Source organism: Vombatus ursinus, unplaced genomic scaffold (assembly GCF_900497805.2).
Source record: "Vombatus ursinus unplaced genomic scaffold, bare-nosed wombat genome assembly UNPS02014166.1, whole genome shotgun sequence".
Taxonomy (NCBI): Eukaryota; Metazoa; Chordata; class Mammalia; order Diprotodontia; family Vombatidae; genus Vombatus; species Vombatus ursinus.
In genome coordinates, this window is record NW_020953944.1 from 25133 (window position 1) to 49862 (window position 24730).

The 24730-nt window shown below is 46.3% G+C and overlaps 1 protein-coding gene across 1 annotated transcript in view; it reads right to left on the minus strand.

Annotated features, from left to right (window-relative positions):
- Positions 1 to 24730, minus strand: part of ITGA9 (integrin subunit alpha 9) — a 308486-nt gene that overhangs the window by 21358 nt on the left and 262398 nt on the right. Inside the window, exons 19-21 of the mRNA XM_027859352.1 lie at positions 11562 to 11648; positions 7151 to 7230; positions 4537 to 4626 (exon numbers count right to left, since the gene is read on the minus strand). Coding sequence (XP_027715153.1) covers positions 4537 to 4626; positions 7151 to 7230; positions 11562 to 11648 — 257 coding nt within the window. The remainder of the gene's footprint in view (positions 1 to 4536; positions 4627 to 7150; positions 7231 to 11561; positions 11649 to 24730) is intronic.

Here is a 24730-nt window from a genome sequence, read left to right on the forward strand (position 1 = left end):
CTCGCTACCTACATGACCAACAGCAGGTCACATTAACTTAAGTCACAGCTGATAATAAGTTGCAGAGCTAGGATTTGAACTCAGGTTCATAGGAAAACAGGATCACCAATGCAGAGTTGAAAGAAGCCTTGGGTCATCTAGTCCAAACCCCTCACTTGACAGACGAGGAAACTGAGTTCTGCAGAGATTAAGTGATTGCCAGGATTACACAGTCAGTAGACACCCAGGCCAGTATTTGAACAGATTCTCCTACTCCAAATCTTGTGCTTCTGGGATCCAGAGACTTCACACACGTCTAAGACTTTCCAGGTGACAAAGGTCTCCCGTCACAACAATTCTATAAAGAAAGTAAAATTATTATCCCCACTTTATAGCTGAGGAAATTGAGGCTCAAGAAGTTGCTTGCAAACCTGGTAAGCGACAGAGCTGAGATGTGAGCAGTCTTCTGATGCTAAGCCCACCCACACGACCAGGCTGCCGAGCCAACGTGAAATAAACTACAGTTTCTTTCAGAACTGATGGATGAAAGTCTACTTTTTTGGTTTCTGGTTTGGGTTATCATTTGAAAATGAGTTCATGAGCCAAGGCACGCCACAGCAAGATTTGAAAAAAAAAGGGGGGGAGGGGGTCCTGCTTTGTGATGATATTCTAAACCACACTCTACAAATGACAAAACCAACAAAATCCAGTTATTCTCCTTTCATATGGAATTGTCACAATTTCAGGAGTGCTGAAGATTATAGGCTTAGATGGCAGTGACAACCAAAATAAGCAGTTGGAGGAGGTTCGGGGGGTTGTGGGCAAAGTGCTGGGGTTGGGTAGCTAGGTAGGTGGTCAGGGATCCAGTAACATCTCCCCGCTTGGCCATTCAGTCCTGGTGATTTCCACATCTCCTCTCTCAACAAAGCAAATGAGGAAATTGAAGCCCAGATTCCTCCCAATGCCTCCATAACAGACCATCAACAAATCACTGGGTGGTACCGGAGGAGTCATTCACTTGTCGAAATCCAACAGCAGACAGAAAAAAACCCACGGGAAGAAACTGGAATCGGAAAGTGGTCCATGCACTCTGGAAGTCATTTCATTCATTGGGAATCAGAGGGAGGTCTTGGCATTATGGTGAAGGGAATCAACGCCCCAGGAAACACGAGGATTGGCTCATTTTTTAAAAAATTCAGATCTATGATTTCATTAGAGTAGAAACTCTCTGAAAGGAAAGTCCCTCCATAATCTAAATTAGCACCTGACCTGCAATGTAGAGCATTAGAGAGGTTAAGGGCAATGCCCTGAGTCACCCAGCAGGAGGTGTCAGAGGTGAGACTGGAACCCAGGACTTCAAGGCCTGGAAACCAGGTTTCTGGCCACCACACCACTCTGTGTCCTCAGGTAGATGTTCATCAGACTTCCCTGGTTAATACTTGGATATTTCAAGGATAAGTAATTTTGCCCCTCTGAGTGTAAGCCCCTTGATGACTTCAGATCTGGGCTCTGACACTTTCTGTGAGGGGAAATTGATACACATACACACACACACACACACACACACACACACAGTGGTCACTTAGCTGGTGAGCCCTCAGGTGACACACACAGGCAGCCTATCATCGACCCTTCCACAGCTGGATCACATCTGCCTTCATGCCACCCACACAAGCTTTCAAGGACTCAGACTCAGCGCCATGTTGTTTGGAGGCATCAAACACCAACTTGGGTGGAGACATTCATTTACAAGGAAAAACAGAATCACCCAAATTCACATTTGGAGAGGTCTTTTCAGCACTTTCCATACACCAGCCCTGAGAAGGAAAAAGTGTTCCTATGATACCCATTTTATAGAGGAGGAAACTGAAACAGAGAGAGGCAGAGTGACTTGGCCAGAGTCACACAAGCTAGTCGGGGCAGAAGCCAAGATTCAAACCCAGACCTTCGGAATCTCCTGAATTGTACTCAAATATCCCCTTCTGCCTTAAATGAGAAGGGAAGGAAAGAGAATAAACCTTTCCATAGTGCCTTTGCTAAAAAGGAAAGATTCCTGGGGAGGGAACAGAGAAGAGAAAGAGCTGGAAATTAAGGTGCTGTAAAACCAAAAGACATCCACTAAGATTTTTAAAAATAAAAATTGAATTATAATATTCGACTTTTTATAGGACACCTGCCACACAATCAGACCAGACTGAAGTGTTTCTTTCTCTTATCTCTTGGTATCTCTCTGGCATTCCTGGCAGGTGAGAAAGCGGCCCGATGCCAGGGCTCCCGACAGGCAGAGGAGAAGTCTGATGAAGGCCTCCCTCCTCCCCCAGCTCTCCTCTCTCCTCCTTCCTTCCACCCTGCTCACTTTGGAACAGAGAACCCCCCTTGGATTGGTTTCAAGGTTGGCCTAATTGGGACTAGAAGAAGTCACTGAGAGGGGTCACCGAAGTCCAGCTTATGTACAGGAATGCTTGTGCATCATAGCTTTCTGTCACTCGAAGGAACTATCTTCTTAATTTAGAGAAGACCCTTTGACACTGTGCATGTTTGTGCTCAACTGAAAACATCCACAGATGCCTATTGTTTGTGTGAGTGGACTCAGCCTGCCCGGTGTAGTAAGAGGGCACCAGCATGGAAGGAAGATGAGAGACATGGGAGCAGGGCCAGGAGCATTTGCTCATACTTTTGCCCAGAAATCATCTATCTTTGGAGGCAGCTGGTGGCACAGTGGGTTAAGAGCCCTGGACCTGGAATCAAGAAGCCCTGAGTTCAAATCCAACTTCAGACACTAGCTATGTGACCTTTGGAAAGTCACTTAACCTCTGTTTGCCTCAGTTTCCTCATCTGTAAAATGGAGATAATAGTAGAGTTGTGAGGACCAGATGCAATAACGCTTGTAAAGCACCTGGCACATAGTAAGCACTATGTAAATGTTAGCTAGTATTATTATTATTATTATTGTTATCATCATTGAAATTGGTATATTGACAGCAGCTAGCTCTCTAGGTGATTATAAGGCTCCAATGAGCTAGCATATGTAAACACTTTGCAAACTTTAAAATGCAAACTCGACATCATTATCATTACCATTCCTGCTGCTTGATGAGCAAAGTTCACTTCACCCATCTAATTTGATAAATATTGACTGAAGGTCTCCTGCACTAGGGGCTAAGGAGAAGAGAAAGATAAGTAAGGCACAGCTCTGGACAAAAGGCGTCTCCAGTCCAGTGGAGGTCACATAGGTCTATACGCCCCCTCCTACATGGGACTGTGGGCACCTCCTACCCATAAGAGGGTGGGGTCCCAAACCTGGATCGGTGGACAATCCCAGGACTAGATAATGGTAATAACAACTCGCATTTTATAATAAGCACTTTCCTCACACCAAGCCTGGGAGGTGGACAGTGGAGGTAGGATCCCCATTTTACAGATGGACAAACTGAGGCTCAGAGAAGATTAAATGACTTGTCGATCCCCATGCGGGTACTAAGTGTCAAAGAACAGATTTGAAAGTCTTTCCAGACTTTCCACCCAGCAGCCTTTCCACTGCATCGTGCTGCCTCTTTCAAAACACAGAGTTAGAAATCTGGTGAAAACAAATCATTCCTCTTAGGAGGAGGAGGTTGCCACAGTGCCCCTGCCTTTGAAGCCAGTTTAGGAGTCTCATCACCAGGTCAGCTCTCTCTGCAAGATTTCAACATTTCCATTTCCAGCCTGGGCTGGGACCCAGGAACACTTGAAAGTCAAAGATGAGAGTCTCTGAACCTTTCAAGAGTTCAGCCCACATTTGGGGGCTAGGGTTCAACAGGTCCTTACTTTATCCAAACAAATCAGGGAGATCCTTCAGCTTCCATCAGCAAGAGGCAAGCGCCCTTTGGCGTGACTCCTGAATGTGGACACAGGAGTCGCATCCATGGCTCCTCCTCCAGGCACCATCTTCAGCAGCCGACGGACACTTATCCTCCCAAACCCTCACTGCCTCAATTTTCCAGACCCTTGACATCATCCTCACTAGTTTCAGACCAAGGGGTAACGAGGGGCATCCAGAACTAACTATAAATTACAAAGACATCTATTAGACCCCCTGCTCTGACAGCACAGGTCATCAGAAAAGCCAGTCCAGCCCAAGAACTACTGTCTTAGAACATCTGGTCTTGACTTCTAGTCTCACGCCTCTCAATGACAGCTTTAATTGCAGAACCCCACTGCCGACTGGTCTTAGAACAGCTAGCCTTAACCTCTGGCCCCAAGCCTCTCAACCACAGTTTTAATTGCAGAACCACAGAACTGGCCTCCATCTGGGATTTTCTTAGAACTCTTGGGAAAATGAAAAAGATATTGGAGTTCAGAATATTCCTCGAATTGCAGGATCTAAGTTTGTCAGCCAATGACTAGTGTTCTCGGGCTTCCTGTGACAAAAGAAGGAGAAGGCATGAGGAAGATCCAGAGGGTCAGGGAGTTCTGCCTTCCACGTTGGAGGAGCACTCAGAGATCAAAGGGGAAATTGGAAAGAATAAAATCGACCACACGTTTTGACAATCCTGTGGTCGATCGGTGGTCACTTACCCAGTGATGGACGTGTCTACTTCATGCACCAGAGGCACGGACAGAATGAGGGTGTTGTCATGGAGGGAGTCGGAGCGTTCTACGTTGCCACTGGTTTGGAGAAAGAGGAAATATCCGTGTCATTGCATCTGTCTGAAGGCCCCGATGAAGCTGCTGAGCCAAGCTGAGACATCACTGTGAACGAGCCAATTCCTGGCGCTCAGGAGCAGAGGCTAAATCAGGAGCTATTCCCCCTGGGGAAGGTACCAAAGACCTTGCCCAGAAAATAAGGCATGAACCGTGCTCTCGACGTCAGGAGTAGGGTAAATGCACCCGAGCAAGCCAACTGGTAGCTTCCCATCTTGACGGTCAACAAGCATTTATTATATGACAGGCACAGAGCTAAACCTTGGGGACACAGAGGAAGACAACAGACTCTGTCCTAAAGCAGTTCACATTGTGATGGGGGAGTGACATCATGCAAATAGCTATATACATGCAAGACATATACAGTATACACAAAAGGTAACCTCAAAGGAAAAGCACTAACTAGAGGTCAGAATTGGGGGACAGGGGGAGAAGGAGACTAGGAGAGGCCTCTTGACGAGGTAAAAAATTGGTGTTTTTTGTTGCCGAAGAACTCCAAAATTAGCACCCCAGCACAAAGCCCCAATTGCCCCACCTTAGTTACGGCTCTGGTCAGCAGCCACATGCTGGGTCTCCCATGAAAGCATCTCGTGTAGACTGAGGGGCCAGATAGCAAAGACAGATGTCCAGGAGGGGGGTTACATGAATTTTTTTACAAACATTTCTGACTTGGACAATGTGGACAGACACAAATAGGAGAAGCTACATCTGAAAATACTGCCCTCAGAGTGAGAAAGAAGAAGCACTAGACTTGAGCCCCAGGAGCGCTTTCTTGACTCTGTAAACACTGATTAAGCCTCTTCCACCATAAGGCACTGTGCTGAGTGCTGAACACACAGACACAACAAGAGCAAACAAGCCACAGGGAGCTTACATTCTCCAGACAAAGACTTGGCTGTCTCTGGCAAACGAGGCACCATTTAAGGCAGCAGGGATGGCCGATGGCCCAAGAGATCCACAAGGAGCCAGACACTGTCCTAGGGGCCAGGAAGGGGCTACCTGAGCACAATGGCTCCCGGGAACTCCCTCCGCTTAACTTCAGAGGCGTGAGATGAAAGCCCAGTCACCGGCAGATCCCAGATGGAAATGTCAAATGGAATCAGTTGTTCCAGTGACTGTGTAATCATTAAGATGTAACACAGAGAAGGCTTGCATGGATATCCAACTGGCCCTCCTTTGCCTCTTTGCAGAGGTGGGAGACGACAGGGGCAGGATTTTGCATCTGCTGCCAGACTCAGTGGATTGTTGGCTGGTTTTGTTAAATTGCTTCTTTTTCCTCTGATTTTTTACTCTTTGACTTTCTGGGAAAGGGAGAGGACCTCAAAAGTCTTAGTTATTTTTAAGTTATTAAAACTTCATGCTGCACTAAGACGTTGGGGCTACCCTGTATTTAGAAATGAAAATGATGGAAAAATCAAAAGATTTAAAAATTTTAAATAAAATAAATTTCAGACTCATGGAACCTCAGTTTTATAATTCAATGATCATTGATTAAGTATCTCCGGTGGCCCAGATCAGTCCCTGCCCTCATGGAGTTTCCACTCTAATGGATGCCTCTCCTGTCCCCTCTCTCTTTGAGCCCCTTTATGCTCCAGCATAAAGCCAAGCAAAGGGGCCTCGGCTCCGAGTCTTCCCTACAGACTAGAACTCAGATTCAAATAGCAGCCCTCACCCACCTCCCTTTCCCAAAAGTGAACAGAAACAGGATATTACTCACGAGAGACCCCGATACCATATGACTGCCAGAATCATCTCCCAATGGGAGATGCCCTGTGGGCACCCCCCACCCCCCGCAGTCTGATTTACCCACAAAGCCTCATCGCTCTTCTGAACAGCTGCCTCAGCCTGAGACAAGTTTAAAAGGAAAGTCAGGGAAGCCAACATCAAAAGCTTCCCTTTATCACAGGAAACGCGTGAGACTGGCTGCTTCTCACACAGACAAAGAGTTGGTTTTCTTGGGAAAGTCAGAAGGTCTAACTTTCTTCCCTCCCTTAACAAGAAAGTACTTAATAAATGTTGGTTGTTGACTGACTGTTTCTCAGAGCCTAGGAACTGAGGCTTGGTAACGTCTCTCTCTGCTTTGGTCAGTGGGAGAAGCCAGGGTGGGCCCCTCACATCCCTTCCACCCCTCTGAATGGTGGCTGACACTGCCTTCCAACATCCCTTACACATTTGCCTTCAGAAGCACTTCCAGCAAAGCAAAAAATAGTAGCTGACATAAATTTGTCTTGTTTGGTAAAGAAACCCAGCCATCCCTGCTAGGGCACCTTCTCCAGGGGGTTAGCAAAGGCTAGGAATAAATATGGAGGCCCACTTGGCCCAGTTTTCTTCGTGCTGAAAAATGCCTCCACTTTTGCTCAGCAGACTCTGGAGACGTGTGCCATCACTGTTCCCCAGCGGCAGCCACGGCGCACCCCCTTTCATTCTCACTTTTAAAAAGCAACAACAGCAATGAGAAATGTCTTTGGCCGAATTTTTAATGCCTTACCTTTGAGCAGTCACAAGGAATTTCAGAATTTCCTCCTCCCCAGACAGGTGGCTGGTGTCAAAGATCATGCTGAACTCATACTGGAGAGAGAGAAAGAGATGTTTGGTATCGAAGGACATTCCCAGCCCCAAGGCTGGCCCCCCACAGTCTTGTCCAGCGTCTTCACATCCCAGGGGCTCCTTCCCTTGACAAGCTTTCCCTTTTATGAACATCTTGAACAGAATCTGGCCATGTGCATAATTTCAATAATAAAATCCCGAGAGATGCTGCATTCTTTCCCTGAGGTTTCGTTCCACAAATGACCGCTATGTCGGTGCTTTTCCCTCACGCATCACAAGTTGGATGCATTTTTTAAAACCTACAAGGGACACGTATACTCACGTGGAGGTTTTTGAGTGCCTGGTTTTTATTTTATTGTCTATGCTGTCACTAACAAAAACCAAATAAAATGAGCCTTCCCATAGACAGAGAAGAACAGACATAAGACTGTACTTGGAAGTCCTTAGAGAAAAGGCATCTGGAAGAGGGCTCTGGAAATCGGGTTTGAGCTCCTAACGTGTGGGCACCCTCAAGCGAGGTTTCACTTCTTGCTGACTCAGTTTCCTCATTTCCAACACTGGAATTAGAGTTCCTGCCCTACCCTCCCTCACGCGTTGTTCTGATGCTCCAATGAGGCAGGCGTGAATGCCCCCAGAGAAGCAGAAAGGGCTCCTGACAGGCTGAGACGCGGCCAAGCCTCGGCCCCAGAAGACGGATCCCAAAGGATGAAAGGAGAGCCACACCAAAGCCTCGGACCAACGGGCAGGAGCCAGCGGAGGGGATAGTCTACATCAAGACAGCACAAGAAAGCTCGAGGCCAACCCCAGACACTAGGCCAGGAAGGAGGGACCCATCAGAAGCCCGGGGATGTCACCAGGAATACAAGGGTCAAGGAGCGACTACGAGATTTGGGGGTGGGGTAGAACAAACCAATCAACCAGTGTGTGCTGAGTACCTACTTTATACATAAAGGCAAGAGCGGAAACAAGTCCTGCCCTCATAGAGCTTACGCTCTATCCACAAAGACAATACGGACACATATACAAAAGGAATTCATAAGTACCGCATAAACACAGGACAAAGCAAGGGATGTGGGGGAGGAGGGCCTTAATAAATGCTTATTGATTGAGCGAGTGAGTCACCGTGCATTGGAGGCCAGGGGAGGCCAAGGCAGAGCCCGGGACTTCGGCCCAATGGGTGGACCCAGGACCTGATGGTACAAAGGCTGCCGCGGCAGAGCAGCTTGTTTGGGGCACAAAGGAATCCGCATCAGACCAGACCCCAGCTCTGCCTGCCACGTGCTCCCTGTGTGCTCCCTGTTATTGTCCCCATTGGATAGATCGGGAAAGGGAGGCTCACGGAGGTGAGCTGGCTGGCGCCGATCAACCAGCTATGTGGAAGCAGAGCCAGGATCTCCGATTCATAGATCCAGGGTTGGGAGGCTCACCAGAGGCCAGCTGGCCCTCCACTCTCACTTTAGGCGAGAAAAGCAAGACTTGGGGGGCTTAAGTGAATTTTTCACAGTCCCACAAGTGTGAAGTGACAGAGGCAGGATTCGAACCCGGGTCCTCTGACTCCAAGTCCAGTTTTCTTTCCATTATATCTTGCTACAAATTTTTTCAAGGGAAAGTATAGTCAAAGACTTTCAAAGAAATTTCACCACTAGGTGGCACACTCATAAACTCCCCGGATGACATGTACAAGTCCCAGAACCAGGAGTGATGATGGGATTTGCCTGGGATTCCGCCAGCTACACGCACATACATACACACGCACACACACGCGCACACACACACACTATTGTTGTTTTCTCCATCTTTCTCTTCTCCGCTCCTTCTTTCCAATCTATTATCATTGACCTTGATCTCAAAGCTTAGGTCTATGTTGGAATAAGAGTATGGGAGAAGGAACCAAGAATCCATTAGAGAGGGTGGAAAGGGGCTGCCTTAAATTATCGTTGGGCCAAAGGCAACAGTTGGGCAAAGACTCCCCCTGCAACGGGCCCTCCTGGCAAGACAAGACACTGAGGCTAGGACGGGGACAAGGGACGTCTTCCTCTCAAAGGAAGTCTCCTGTTCAACGGCTTCTATGCAAGAAAGACAAAGTATCTTCCCATTTTAAATGGGCTCCATGGTCCTGGGACACACACCAAGGGTTATAATTGCAGATGAAAAAAAAAAACATAGGGTCAAAAGTGATTTCCCCCAAAACTCACAGAGCAAGTCATGGTGGACGCAAGGACAGAAGAGCCCTCCTCCCTTTCATATTGTACTTGACTGCCAAGGTAACGAGTGACCTAGATCTGATGCTTCTTTGCAATGCCCAGCTTTTGGCACACGTGGGTGACCAGTAAATACAGTTGGATGAATGAATGGAGTTTGAACCTGTATCCCCTCCACTGAGATGCATTTTTTATATTTCAATTAAAATGATTAAAATCATTTTTGGTGGATAAGTTTAAATGATGGAAAATGCCCTACAATATCAATACAAAAGCAGGGTTAGGGATCACAACAGCATGCCATAGTGGAAAGGGTATTTGGCTTTAGAGCAATCAGACGATCTGAGTTCAAATCTTGCTTCTGTCTCTTACTATCTGTGTGACCTTGGGAAAGTCATTTCACTTCTCTGGCCTCAGTTTCCTCATCAGTAAAATGAGAGAGTGAGATTAGATGGCTTCCAAGATCCCTTCCAGTTCTAGCTTAATGAGCCTATGATGCCATTAAGCTCAATTCCCTGAGCATTTATTAAGCACCTACTATTTACAAGGCTGACTCTGTGTTACATGGATGAAAATACATAAGACAAAGTCACACCAAAAAAAGTCCCTACTTTCAAGGAGTTTATATTCTCCTGGGGGGGTGCAACCTTTATCCAGATAAGGAAATAAAGATTATTGGGTGAGGGAGAATGCACTGGGCTTAATTAGCACTCATTGAATGACTGGAGACATGGAGACTAGGAAAGAATGGTCATGGAGATTAGGAAAGTCTCCACATAGAAGGCGGCATCTGAGAAGAGTCTTGGCAGAAGTAAAGGAGGGCATTTCAGTCTTGGGGCACAGCTGGGCAAAGACCCAGCCACCAGAAATGGAAGGTCAAGGTCAGGGAACAGTAAGCAGGCCAGTTTGGCTTGTTAAAATATCACATGGGAGGGGGTGGGAAGCTAGGTGGCACAGTGGATAGAGCACTGGCCCTGAAGTCAGAAGGACCCAAGTTCAAATCTGGCCTCAGACACATAACACTCACCAGCTGTGTGACTCTGGGCAAGTCACTTCACCCCCAATTGCCTCACCAAAAAAATAAATAAATAAAAATTTTTAAAAATATCACATGGGAACTATAGAAGGTTCAAGGTTCATTTTGGTGGGATGGAAGGGATGTTCAGAGATCACATCTTGCCTCTCAAGTGGCTTTGCGTAGCTTAAATAGCCCAAGAGGTAACTAGGTCCTAAAGACAGGAATCCAAGTGGTACAGTGGTTAGGATGGCTGGACTTAGGAGAACCTGAGTTCAAATCCTGCCATATTTATTGGCTGTGTGACCCTAGATAAATCATTTAACCTCTTCAAGCCTTAGCTTCCTCATCTATGAAATGGGGGTGATAATAGCACCTACCTCATAGGGTACTATATTTACATATATGTTAACTGTGTATTTGCATATATGCTAATGTGTAAAGCACATGTGAGCTATTCCTATTAGTGAGAATGAAAGAAGGGGTATACCCTTTCCTCATATTCCATACCACAGGAGCATTCAGCACAGCCACCCCCAAGATTAAAGTCTTCCCTGTTGCTAACTCGCTCTTTTGCTGTCGTTCAGTCTTGTCTGACTCTCCATGGCCCCATTTGGGGTTTTCTTGGCAGATACTGGAGCGGTTTACCATCTCCTTCTCCAGCTCATTTTACAGGTGAGGAAGCTGAGGCAGACAGGGTTAAGTGACCTGCCCAAGGTCACGCAGTAAGTGTCTGAGGCTGGATTTGAGCCCCGGAAGGCGCGTCTCCCTGACTTCAGGCCTGGCGCTCTATCCACTGGGCCACGTTGCCGCCTGCTAACTGCCTTGGTCACGAGCTAAAGCTCCCAGAGCGACCACCGTTAGCAGGGCAAGGTAACGCTCCTCCACAGGCAGAGAAAGCAGCCGCTGATCTCGGAGCCCACTTCTCACAGCATCACGGCCTACAGCTGGAAGGTCCCAAGGGCCACCCAGGGCAAACCCCCTCGTCTTGTGGATAAAGAAACTGGCCAAGGGATCTGCCCCAGGTCAGCGGCGCAGCCAGGCCCTCTGTCTCTGACACTCTTGTTGCTGCGTCTTTACCTACTACAGGCCTCTGGCGGCTTCCGGTCAGGACAAGAAGGCAGACAGCTCCTTACCTTGGTCTTCGACCTCATGAAAGGAAATCCCACACTGCATTTGAGGAAGTCAGACTCCGGCAATTCACAAGAAATGCCCATCTCCTCCTGGAAGAGAAAAATGGGGCCACGTGAGACAACTGGAGAAAAGAGGGAGGCGTCCCGATGGACCTGAGAAAGTCTGAATGCCGAGATCAACCTCTCCCCGTCTCGAGGGGATGGCCAAAGGGCCGCACCTGAGAAGAAGGCTCCATCAGCAAGCCCAGAGGAAACACGTACTGTGTGAGGGATCAATAGGCAAGCACACAGGAAGCACCTACTGTGTGAAGGATCAATAGGCAAGGAAGCACCTACTGTGTGAAGGATCAATAGGCAAACACACAGGAAGCACCTACTGTGTGAAGGATCAATAGGCAAGCGCACAGGAAGCACCTACTGTGTGAAGGATCAATAGGCAAGCACACAGGAAGCACCTACTGTGTGAAGCATCAATAGGCAAGCACACAGGGGAAGCACCTACTGTGTGAAGGATCAATAGGCAAGCACACAGGAAGCACCTACTGTGTGAAGGATCAATAGGCAAGGTAGCACCTACTGTGTGAGGGATCAATAGGCAAGCACACAGGAAGCACCTACTGTGTGAGGGATCAATAGGCAAGCACACAGGGGAAGCACCTACTGTGTGAAGGATCAATAGGCAAGGAAGCACCTACTGTGTGAGGGATCAATAGGCAAGCACACAGGGGAAGCACCTACTGTGTGAAGGATCAATAGGCAAGCGCACAGGAAGCACCTACTGTGTGCCAGGAATTGTGCAAGGCATGGGAGATCTGAATACAAAGAAGGACACAGAAACTTAATACAGAGAAGTGCAATGCCCCCCCACACACATACACACAACTCCACAGTACAAGACGGGGAAGCTGTGACTAAGGATTGGCTTATGTGAAAAGCATCCGAAGGCTGCAATGAACCACAAACCCACTACGGGTTAATAGTGTAACATGGAAGCCATGAACACTAATAGTGGCCCAGCACCCAGAACAAGGGAGGTGAGAATCCCACAGTCCTGCACAATTACACGCAGTGCTGGGCATGACATTCAGCAGGAGCAGTGATAAGCTGAAGCACATCTGGGAGGGCAACTAGGAACACACACACACACACACACACACACACACACACACACTCTAGAACTCATGATTCTGCCCTTGGAACCACCTGGGCTCTGGCAATTATCATGTCCAGTCCCTGTTCCGTGCTCCCCCTTTCTACCTTCCCTTTATGTGGTGTCTTCCTCCATTAGAATGCAAGCTTCCTGAGTACAGGGACTGTTTTGCTTGTATGTGTATTTCCTGCCCTGATCATAGTGACTGGCACATGGTGTCTCTCTTTCTCTCTGTCCCTTTCTCTCTATCTCTCTGTCTCCATCTCTTTCTCTCAGCTAAGAGAACCTGGAATGTTTACTCTAGAGAATAAAAGATTTAGGGGGCTCACGGCCCGATAGCTGTTTTCAGGTCTTTGAAGAGGAATTCCATGGACGTGAGATCTGCTGCATCCTTGGCCCCAGAGTGAAGCTGTCGGAGCACTCAGGGTAAGTTGCACATTTAGGCTCAGAATCAGAACTTTTGAGCAGGAAGGTGGGCTCCAAAGCCCACCTAACAAGCCAAATCTGACAAATACCTTTTACCCCCATCTGCCTAGAGCACACCCAGTCTTTTCATGAAGACCACTATTAGGAGGGATCCCGCTCCAAATAAAGAAACATTTCCTAACAAGTGGAGCTGCCTGATAGCAGAAGGGGATGCTTTGGGAGGCAGCTGGCTCTTCCTTCTTAGAAGCCTTGCAGCACAGATTGGGGTGTGGGGTTAACCCAAATGGCTCTGGGGCTCTCTCCCATGTCTAGACCGTAGCTCACGTGAACCGAAGCCCTGCTTTCCAGACAGTGAGCAGCCACAACAAAAGGAAAACCGCGACTTCATAACTTGCAGATACTTTTTGTAGCTCTTGGCGATTTCTGGTAACTTACAAGAAGCGATTTTTATGCTGCTTGGGGGAAAAGGACCACTAGAATCTCTGCAAAGGAAATCATAGCAAAGTGTGGTTGGATGGCAGCCAAAATGAGCTGGGTGATTTCACACTCTGGCGTCTATCTCGTTAAATCCAGTTCAGTCATGAAGATGTAAAGGGGGAAGTTTGAGACGTCTGCCTTGCGAGAGGCTTATGAGAAGGACAGCATCCTGAAGATGGCAGGGCATTGCACAGCATCATAGAGTCAAAGGCTTTGACGGCAACGGGACCTCAGGTCATCGAGTACAACTTCCTCTTCTTACAGATGAGAAAACTGAGCCACAGAGAGATGGACTACAGGAAGACCTGAGTTCAAATGTGGTCTCAGACACCTGCTAGCTGCCTGACCTGGACAAGTCACTTAACCAACGTCTGCCTCAGTTTCCTCATCTGCAAAATGGGAATAATGACAAAAAATAATAACCCTAGTGATATTATGATGATAAAATAAGTTCATATTTGCAAAGTGCTTTGCAAAACTGAAAGCGCTGTATAAATGTTAGCTATTATTACAAAGGAAAGAAACAAGTAATTATTTTGTGTGCCAGGCACTGTGCCAAGTGCTTTACAAATAATATCTCATTTGATCATCACACAACTCTGGGAGAGAGGCGCTATCATTCTCATCCCCATTTTACAGTTGGGGAAACTGAGGCAGACCTGAATTAAGTGAGTAACTAGTAAGTGTCTAAGGCTGCATTTGAACTCAGGTCTTCCTGACTCCAGGCCTACCACTCTATCCAACGTACCACCCAGCTAAATTTGCACGGGTCCGCAAATAAAACTCCTTTCTACAAGTCCAGCTTTTTATTGCCTTACTCCTATCTACACGTGTTAAGCAATAGACATAACATAGTAAGGATATGTGGATAGTGACAGAAGATTTGCAATTTAGGCCCAGAAATTGAGTTAAGCTAAGTCAGAGAAGAATGACCAGCAGGCTCTGCCCAGGTCTGCAAGCTTAGAATAATGATGCTTTTCCCTCGGTGACCAAACCCAGTAATTGCCCGAGTAGGTTCTTGCACATCTCACCCCCACATCTACTTGTCAGAGGTTTCTGTACCTTAATCAAATCATCACCACTTCAGGATCATTCAACACTCGTCTTTGTAGTTGCTGAAAACATGTTATAAAATTCCCCAATTCCCAAAGTTTCATGCCTTGAAAAACACAGTCAAGCCTTTCCACTGCGTTTGAGTTATTACTTGTCACGCGCTGCCCGAGGCAGGGCCAACATGTGCCAGTAATTAGGGAAATCCCCAAGCTGGGGGGAGGGTAATCCTCATGGAGACAGCAGAAGACCAGGCAGGAGAGGGGAAGGCAGAACATGCAACACAAAGGCTTGGCCAGTCTGCTTTAAGAAAGACTCGGGACCGTCCAGCAGCTGGACGGACGGGGGGGGGTCAAAGTTCAACCTGCCAAAGACGAGGGCACTAAGATACAGGGCAGCAAAGGCTTCGTCTGAGCTCCAGCTTCTTCCCAGGGGTTAGGTCTTCGGATCCCAGAGATCCGCCCACAGACAGCATTGGGTGGGCCCAATCCCACCTTCTACGGGAAGCCTTCCCCAGGCCTCCATGATGCTAGTGCTTTCTCTTATCCTCTCTGCATCTCGTCTGTACGTGTTTTTTTGCATGTTGGCTCTCCCCAGACTGTGAGCTCCTTGAGGGCAGGGACTGGCTCGTGTGATTTCGTTGTATCTCCACACGTAGCACAGAGGTACATAGAGGTACTTAATAAATACTTGCTGACTTTATCTAACTGTTGCCCCAGCCGCCTCTATGTCATCTGCCTTCATGCCACCAACCTTCCTGACAACCCCCCATAATACCTCCTTGGGACTCATTGGGATGGCATTGGTGAAAGGCCCTTCTCACTTTTAAAGTACTGACCACTGGCGTCTTCCTCAGCCCCATGGACCTTCTTGTCTACTAGAATCATTCCCAAAGCCAGACGCCTCGTAGAAAGGAGTAGCTCTGCCCATCTACCATCAGCAGGGGTAGACAAGCATACCACAAGCGCACTTTAGGGTTGAGATGCACTCGGCAGGCAGTTGGGAAACAAGCATTGTTGTTCTAGGGATATAAAGAAAGGTAAAAACAGTCCCTGCCTTCAGGGAACTTACATTTCATTGGAGTGAGCCAGCATGGAAAAATAAGGTACATAGAAGATACAGAGTAGATCAAAGGTAATCTCAGAGGGGAATGGGGAAAGGCCTCCTGCAGAATGTCAAACTGGAACATGGTCTTGAAGGAAGCCAGAGAAAACAAGAGTCGGAGGTGAGGAGAGAGAATGCCAGGCATGGGAGGAAAGGCAAAGGAATGGAGATGGGAGATTGAGGACCAGCAAGCCGGCCAATGCAGCTGTACTAGGGAGTTCCAGAAGGTCAGTAAAGTGAAGAGGGACTGATGGAATCCAGAGTGAACCTAGTGCGGGGAAGGTGATTCCAGCTAACAGTCCTAAGAATTACCAACAGAGTGCTGAACAACAGCCAACTCCTCTGTCTACCAGTCTCCAGGAAGGCCTGCCAATGTGGAAGTTATGGGGAGAGAGGCTCTCCTGCCGTCCTTAGCTCAAAGACTCCCTGGCAGTGGGTGGTGAATGACCGGCTGTTGGTATGCTCATGTGGACCCTACCAGAGTACTCCACACATCAGCTGGGCAACCTGCCTCTCTCCCAAGTAGTCACTGACCACAGGGCCTTTGACACATGAGGGGAGACCAGAGGGAAAATGTAAAAATGAGTGGAAATGAGGGAATTTATTTTGCTTTACCATCCTTATTTGTTACATACATTTTGGTTTTTTTCCTAATAGGGGATGGGGTGGGTGGGAAAGACAGAACAGACATATTTTCATGAAAAACTAAAATAACATTTAATTTTTAAAAACATAGGTTATATAGAAGAATATTTTCTTGGTGGTCAAGTATATTGAGCTTTTCTAACCCAATTCCACTGTGGTCAGTTGGACAGCCACGACATCCTGTTGAGAGAATGAGAAACAGTGGAGTGACTGCTCTGGGGTTCAGTGTGCACTCATTGGCCACCCATGACCTGTGGGTAAAGAGCCGCTGAAAAGTGAATCTTTACATGAAGGGTGTGAAAAGGCAATGGGGAAGACTTCAGGGGAGACTTCACTAAAGGTGAGAGGAGAGGAAAGACTCTGAAATCTGAAAATTTCTTCCAGAACAAATGGGTAGTTTTGCTCATGACCAGAGGTCATCAAATTATAGCTTAGCAATGGAAGGGACCCTAAAGGTCATCTAGTCCAAACACCTTCATTTTATAGAGGAGCAACTGAGGGTCAGAGAAGCCAAGAGGTTGGCCCAAGATCCCACCGGTAGGAAATAACCAAGCTCAGATTCAAACCCCCCAAACTAAAACCAAATCCAGCCTTCTTTTTTCTCCCTTTCAGCCATTTTCCTGTGCAGCCTATGAGAGGAAGGAAGCCATCTAGCCTAAGATGTCTACCACTGCCAAGATGGCAGCTCTCCTGGAATGAGGGAAAATCAGTAGTGAAGTTCAGTGTCACCAGAATGGCAGTAAGGAGAGCTATTGACAAGGTTAGAGAACAACTACGGGCCCAAGCACCCAAATTCACTTGACTGGACATGCCAGCCAACATACTACCATGATTATAGCCACAAGACGGGATGGATAGGACTTCCACTTCCAGGAGCCAAGATGGTGGAGTAAGAAGTAGTCGCTCTTACCCTCCCTTATTAACCTCTGAAAGCCCAGAAAATATCACCCCAGAAAAAACCCTGGAATAGCTGAACCAGAAGAAAGATGGGGTGCAGCAGTCCAGTAGCCCAGGTAACTTGAGGAATTAACTGGAAAGTCCCCTCTTACCTTGGGGGAAGAGGAGCAGTATAGAATGGGAGGCACCCCAGAAGGCTAGTAGAAAGTCCCACATCAGCATACCAGGAGGAGATCCTAAAATCCACGTGGTGGAACAGGCAAACACCAGCACCTGGACCCCCGAGTGCCTCAGTGAGGGCAGGGGAACCGATGGGAACCAGCTCAGAAAACCACCAGGTACCTCGGCATTCTACAGAAACCGGGTCTCCCAGTACCTCAGCAAAATTAAGAGAAGCAGAACTCCAAGGGGCCCCAGGCAGATAAACACCTACAACATCCATCTTAAAGGAGCTGAAGAAAGCAAAAGGAAGGAAAGGCCTGGGTGACTAGGCAACCTCCAGGGGACAGACTACTCAATCCTACCCCTAGAGTTCCAGTGTTGTTGATTCCAGTCCAACACCAGGTAAGCTGCCAGAACCCTATAGCCTCCAACTGCCAGCACTGGAGGTCCCAGCACACAAAGTCAGTGACCAGGCCCTAGACTCCCAACACAAGAAGCTTGGGTCAGTGCCCTCTGCTCCCCAGCAAGAGAACTCAATGTCTTTAAAGGAAAATAAGCAAACACCATGAGCAAAAAGAAACATGCAATAGATTCTTATTATGGGAAGAGTGAAGATCAAGGTAGAAATTCTGAAGAGGACAACACTGTCAACAAATCCACATCTTGAACCTCAAAAGGGAATATGAACTGGTCTGAAGCCCAAAAAGCCTTCTTAGAAGAGCTCAAGAAGGATTTTAAAAGTCAAATATTTGAGAGAGGTAGAAATAAAAATGGGAAAAGAAATGAGAGGTATGCAAGAGAGAGTCAGTAGCTTGGAAGGACAAAAATTAATTGTAGAAAACAAGTCCCTAAAAAATAAAATTGGCTAAATGGGGAAGGAGATACAAAATATAATAGAAGAAAACAATTTGTTAAAAATTTAAATTGGGCAAATGGAAGCTAATTACTCTATAAGAGAACAAGAATCAGTCAAACAAAAACAAAAGAATGAAAAAATAGATGAAAATGTGAATTACCTCATTGGTAAAACAACTGACCTGGAAAATCGATCCAGGAGAGACAATTTTAAAATTATTGGTCTACCTGAAAATCATGATGAAAAAAAGAGCCTGGACAATATATTTCAGAAAATCATAAAGGAAAACTGCCCTGAGGTTCTAGAACCAGAGGGTAAAATAATCATTGAAAGAAACCACCGATCACCTCCTGAAAGAGATCCCAAATTGAAAACGCCAAGGAATATAGTAGCCAAATTCCAAATTACCAGGTTAAAGGGAAAATACTGTAAGCAGCCAGAAAGAAACAATTTAAATATTATGGAACCACAGTCAGGATTACACAGGACCTTACAGCTTCTACATTAAAAGACCATAGGGCATGGAATATGATCTTCCATAAGGCAAAGGAGCTTGGATTGCAACCAAAGATCAACTACTTAGCGAAAATGAGCATGATCTTTCAGGGGAGGAGATGGATATTCAACGAAATAGGGGACTCCCAAACCTTCCTGATAAAAACACCAGAGCTCAACAGAAAATTTGATCTTCAAATACAAGACTCAAGAGAGACATAAAAAGGTAAATGGGACAGAAAGAAACAACATGTTATTAATAAGGGCAAACTGTTTACATCCTTACAAGGGAAGATGACACTTGTAACCCCTGAGAACTATATTGTTATTACACCATGTTAAAGGGGTACACATAAAGAGAGTGGGTATATGTTGACTTTGATGTAATGATAAAAAAAATCTAAAAAAGTGAATTAATCTGATCTAACTAAGAAAATGTACTGAGAGAAAAGGAAAGGAGGAGGCAGACAAGGGTAAATTACATTACAGGAAAAGGCACATAAACCTATCACAGCAGAGGGAAAGAAGGGAGGGAGATGAGCATCGTCTGAACCTTATTCTCATCAGATTTGGCTCAAGAAGGGAATAACATAATCAGTTAGGTACTAATATTGATAGACTTAGTTCTTCTCAGCAATGCAAGGATCTAAGACATCTCCAAAGTCCTCACGATGGAAAATGCTATCCACATCCAAAGAAAGAACTATGGAGTTTGAATGCAGATAGAATACTATTTGCTATTTTTTTTCTTCTGTTGTGTTTTGTTTCCTCTTTCTGGTGGTTCCTCCTGTTGGTTCTAATTCTTACTTACAACATCACTAATATGAAAATATGTTTAATAGGAATGTATATGTATAGCCTATATCAGATTGTATGCCGCCTTGGGAAGGGAGGTGGGGAGGGAGGGGGAGAAAAATTTAAAACTCAAAAGCTTATGGAAGTGATTGTTGATCAATCAAAAAAAATTAACTTAAAAAAAAAGATGTGATGGACAACTAGGTATGAAATCATGAAATCTTGGCTTCTTCTTGGTATGGTAATTCCCCTATTACTTATAGTTAGTCTAACATGCTAATTTTTTTTTTTTAGAGGCAAAAATTTCTTTTCCTTCCTCTGTTTCCCTCTTGCTCCTTTCTTCAACTAGGCAAAATGCAGGAAGCGTACATGTCATTGTTTGTTTTATTTTTTGACTAGCATAGAAAAACTATGAAGGCTACGATCAGAGAAGTGTACGCGGGAATGGTCCAGTCAGGTTATAGGAGCAAGGAAAAAGTGAAGGAGATGCTGATGGCTCCACTGTCGTACAGTCGCAGATATGTGCCAGGAGCAAGGCCCCCAGCACACTGGGCAGATTCTCTGTGGTGAATTTACGGGGAAATGTGTACCAGAGTCCTGCACAGTGGGCTGGCAGGGATGAGTCGCAATCTATAACACTGGAGGGAGCCCATCCCCTCATGGATGAGGTCAGAGTCCTGATACAAACTGGAGTTTTCTGTTCCAGTTATTGGTTTTGAGAGTCTGGAATGAAACCTAAGACAGTATTTGAAGACAGAACAAATAATGAAGCACGTACACTAGCTCCATTTCATGGCAATCTGAGCGAAGGGGACAGGGAAGGGGAAAGAGGAAGGAAAAAGACAAGGAGAAAGAACTGAAACCCAGAGAGACTGAGATGGAGACAGAAATACAGAAACATGCAAGGGGGTGGGGGCGAAGAGCGAGGGCTGCTGTGGGCGTTTTGGTTGGAGACAACCTCCTCCCTCAGCAGCTAGCAGCTCACGTTTCTTCATGCTTAAGGTCTGCAAGGTGCTTTACACATGTTCTATCTCATTAGATCTCGAGACAATCTCCTGGGAAGCAGGTGATATTATTTTTCCCATTGTGCAGACGAGGAAACTGAGGCTGAAAGATATCACGGTTACACATCCAGTGACTGTCCAAGCAGGATTCTGACCCAGCTCCTCCAGACTTTAGGTTTAATGCTCTATCCAGTGGGCCACCCAGCCGCTCACGCCACGACGGCTGCAGACATCAGAGCGGCCTCTGTCACACAGATGACCGAGTGCTCAAGAAGTCACCCAATGATGGCAGAGCAGGGGAGAAGGAGGTCAGGCTCAGTCATGGAAGATCAGACCCATGATTCTGAGGATAAGCATGCAGAGGACCCGTCACCAGCGTTCAGATTCCCTCTTGGATGTAATTCCAAGTCCTTACTCCATAACCAAAGAGGACAGTGCTATGGACCCCCAACCACCAAGGAACCAGAGATGTAACCACTGGGACTCCCAACTGGACCCATTTGCTTGATGCATGAGGGTTAAGTGCACACACAACAGGACCAGGAGCTTTTTGGAGCCTTACTCGCTGTTCCCTTGAATACCACATTAGAACGCACACAAGGGTTGGCTGCCCTCCCCAGGGCACACCGGCATAGAAGGCACTGCAGAGGCACCTTAAACCCCTGCTTCTGCCCTCCTGCGTATCCACGCAGGTCTCCAGGCACAGTCTCAAGCCTTCACACTCCCCATGAGCATGGCTCGACTCATCTCCAGTGTGCAGCACATCTAAGCTCACATCTGTTGACCACTCATTTCTGAATGTGAACCAGTTTTTTTGCTTTTATTTGTAGAGTTCAAGATTTATTTTTGAAAGACGCTTTTGCTTTTCCATGGACATCTTCAGTGTTGGTTTTTAATGCAGGCATACATTCCCATATGGATATAAAGGGGTGGTGACAGGAAGGCCCTATTCCAATGCTTCACCCTATATGTGCCAGATTCTCCTAGACTATGCTGATGTAGCCAAAGCTCTCACTTAGCCCTAACAGGGGTAACAAGGGCTTTGAGTATGGACCCAGCAACTGACTGCATCTGTCCTCAGAGAACCAGCCCAGTGAATTGCAAAAGCTGACCGTCTAGTGAGAAATGATTGGCTATGGGAACTCAGGACACGGCCAAAATATCTAAAATCCCTCAGTTCCACGTGGGCAATTTCAGTTCAGTAGGGTGGATGGGGGAAGGGAAAGGGCGAGGGGAGGAGGGTGCGAAAAGCTTCCCCGTTTTCAGCCAAGGATGGGCTGGTAAACATTTAACAACAGGCTGGGGGGGAATGTGTGCAACACACTTTAAAATTTAATCTGTATTAGTAACCATTTTCTTAAGTCTAGACAATCAACCAAACAATAAATCAAGCTCTGATTTGTTGTCCTGATGACTGCACTAGTTTGCCATTACTGGAGTCGTTTGCCATTTCTTTCTCTAGCTCTTTTTATGGATAAGGAAACTGAGGCAAACAGATTGAAGAGACTTGCCCAGGGTCACACAGCTAGGAAGCATCTGGGGCTGCATTTGAACTCAGGTTTTCCTAACTCCAGGCTCTCCACTGTGCCACTTAGCTGCAGTCACTGTCCAATGATCAGTAAGTGGGAGTGATTCTGGAACACTGGCCCACATCTCCATTGACATTCTCACTCAGAACGAAACTAGAGAGCAAAAGGAGGGACAGCTCACAGGTCCTCCTTATAGAGATAAATAAGAGCTCTGGCAGACGTGTTTCGAGGAGACGAGAAATGTCTTCTCGTGGGTTATTTGGCCATTCTGATGAGTTGTAGTGTCCACGATGAGATTAAGCAAACAGAGTGCCGTGGCGTGAATGACAGATCCCCAACAAGGACCATTATAGAGGATGACCAGAGAGCAAAAGTCAATGAACCACTCGCTGAGTCCTTCAAATCACACTTGGAGACAGCAATGGGCAAGGGAACGTGGGAGACAACCTAGAAAATGACACGGGCAAATTCGGTTGAAAGCCAAGAAATCAAAGCGTTCCAGGGTCTGCCGACAATGCAAAGTTTCATGCCTAAACATCATGAGTACTTTCTTTGAACAGGGAGTTTGGATGCCCCAAAAAATATAAAATGAAACTGACTCCATCTTAAGAGGAGAGGCTACAGAGTAGAGCTGGTAGAAGACTGGCCCTGGAGACAGGAAGAGAGAGGTTCAAGTTCTCTCTCTGATCCATCCCGGCTATGTGAGTGGCTGTGGTCAAGTCACTTAACTTCTCCGTGCTCCATGCAACTCTCTGAGAGTAGAAGGCACAGAGGATGTTCACCTATACCAGCAGATAATGCCTCTCCACTGGGAGTTCCAATGAAATCTGAAGCCCAGAGTGTGTGTGTGTGTGTGTGTGTGTGTGTGTGTGTGTGTGTGTAGATAGATGGAGAGAGAGCTCTCTTCCTAGCTAGTAAGCCATGACTGCAAATGTCTCAGACATTTCTGAATAAACTCTAAAGAATCAGAGTATCAGGTGGTTGAGCAAAGGTCGTGGCTAACACCAAATTAGGACAAGGCCAACGCTGGAAAGAAGGTGCTACGTGCAGCTACAGCCGTTCTAACCTGACCTATTTAGACAAGCTTCTGACTTTGAAAAAAATGGGAAGGAGATAAAAGTAAAGTCGTTGACTTGAACTATTAACATTTCCTAGAAAAATTCAACAGATGGAAAATACTCACCCACAATGAGGCCAAGAGAGCCCAGAAACTGTCCCAGCCAACAAACACTCCATCTCCCCGCCAAGCAGAGAGACATGGAAGCCAAGGACAACACTGCCTTAGAGCACACGGCAGAGGAGGAGAATGGATGCTTGTGAACAAGATGGACTTACAAGACAGCAAGGGCCAATTAAGGAGAAAACCAGGCCCTCAGAGAGCTCAGAGGAGGATTGGCTACACCAGACCGTCACCAGAGGGCCCTGTGGTGAAAACCAAAGGAGGAGGGCAAATAGGCACAAAATAGAACAGATCTGCCAGGGTCTTCATAGTGACCAAATCTCAGGGGCACCAGATTGGAACTCTACCACCGCAGTACCCAACACACTCACTAGGTGAGGAAGGAGCAGTAAAAACAATACTATCAGGAAACGTGGCTGGACCTTTCTAATATTTCTGGGGGGTGGGGGGGAGAGGGGATCATGCCAGGGGTGACACAGTTTTAAAAGTACCAAGGAACTAACTAAAGGATGGGGGAAAGATTCCAAAAGAATGAAGGAAAACCATCAATATTTATATCAAACCAAGGGAATTAGAAAGGTACTGACAACTACCGATCTCTGTGCCTGCTTTTCTCATCTCTACAAAATTTTTGTGAAAATGGTCTTCTCATGCACTGAAGGTATCCTTGATGAAAGCTTGAAAAGGAAATTGGCAGGCTTTTACAGGATGACCTTCTAGAGAAGGCTAAATGTTTATAGTCACTGAGAGGTACAGAAAACATAAGATCTTCCATGTTGAATAGTGGTTGATTTTAAGAAAGCATTTGAAATTCTTGGTACCATGGGATTACTCTCTGGGAGAGATAAAGGAAGAAATTTAGGCAATGTATAAATAAAAATGCTAGCAATGTTGATAATTAATAATAATACTTAAAATATTAGTGAAACTTTGTTTTTAAAAGATAGAGAAAGCATTTGACTCATTGGTGCAAAATGTAGCATCCATGGCTCTCCTCTAACTAGATATTTCTTATGTGTATATCAGAATGACCCAGGATTCCTTGGCACAGAGATAGCTTCACTTACCAATCTGCTGAGTATTGACATAGAGCAAAGTGTGAAGCAAGGACGCTCATACATATGTACACATATGGTTGTATGTCATACACATATATGTGTATATATGTATATATATAAATATACGTGGGTATGTGCCTTCATCAAAGGTGTTTACCAAGGCCACATATGATGCCCTGCACAGGAGTCATATTAAAAATGCCAGGTCTACTGCCAGGTTTTCCACATGCTCCCAAAGACATAGGATATTGAACTAAATGCACCTAGCCCAAGAACATTTCAGTGACCTCCATAGTCTTGTGAAAGAGCTGTGTCTAATTATCCATATCCAATGGCTCCATGAT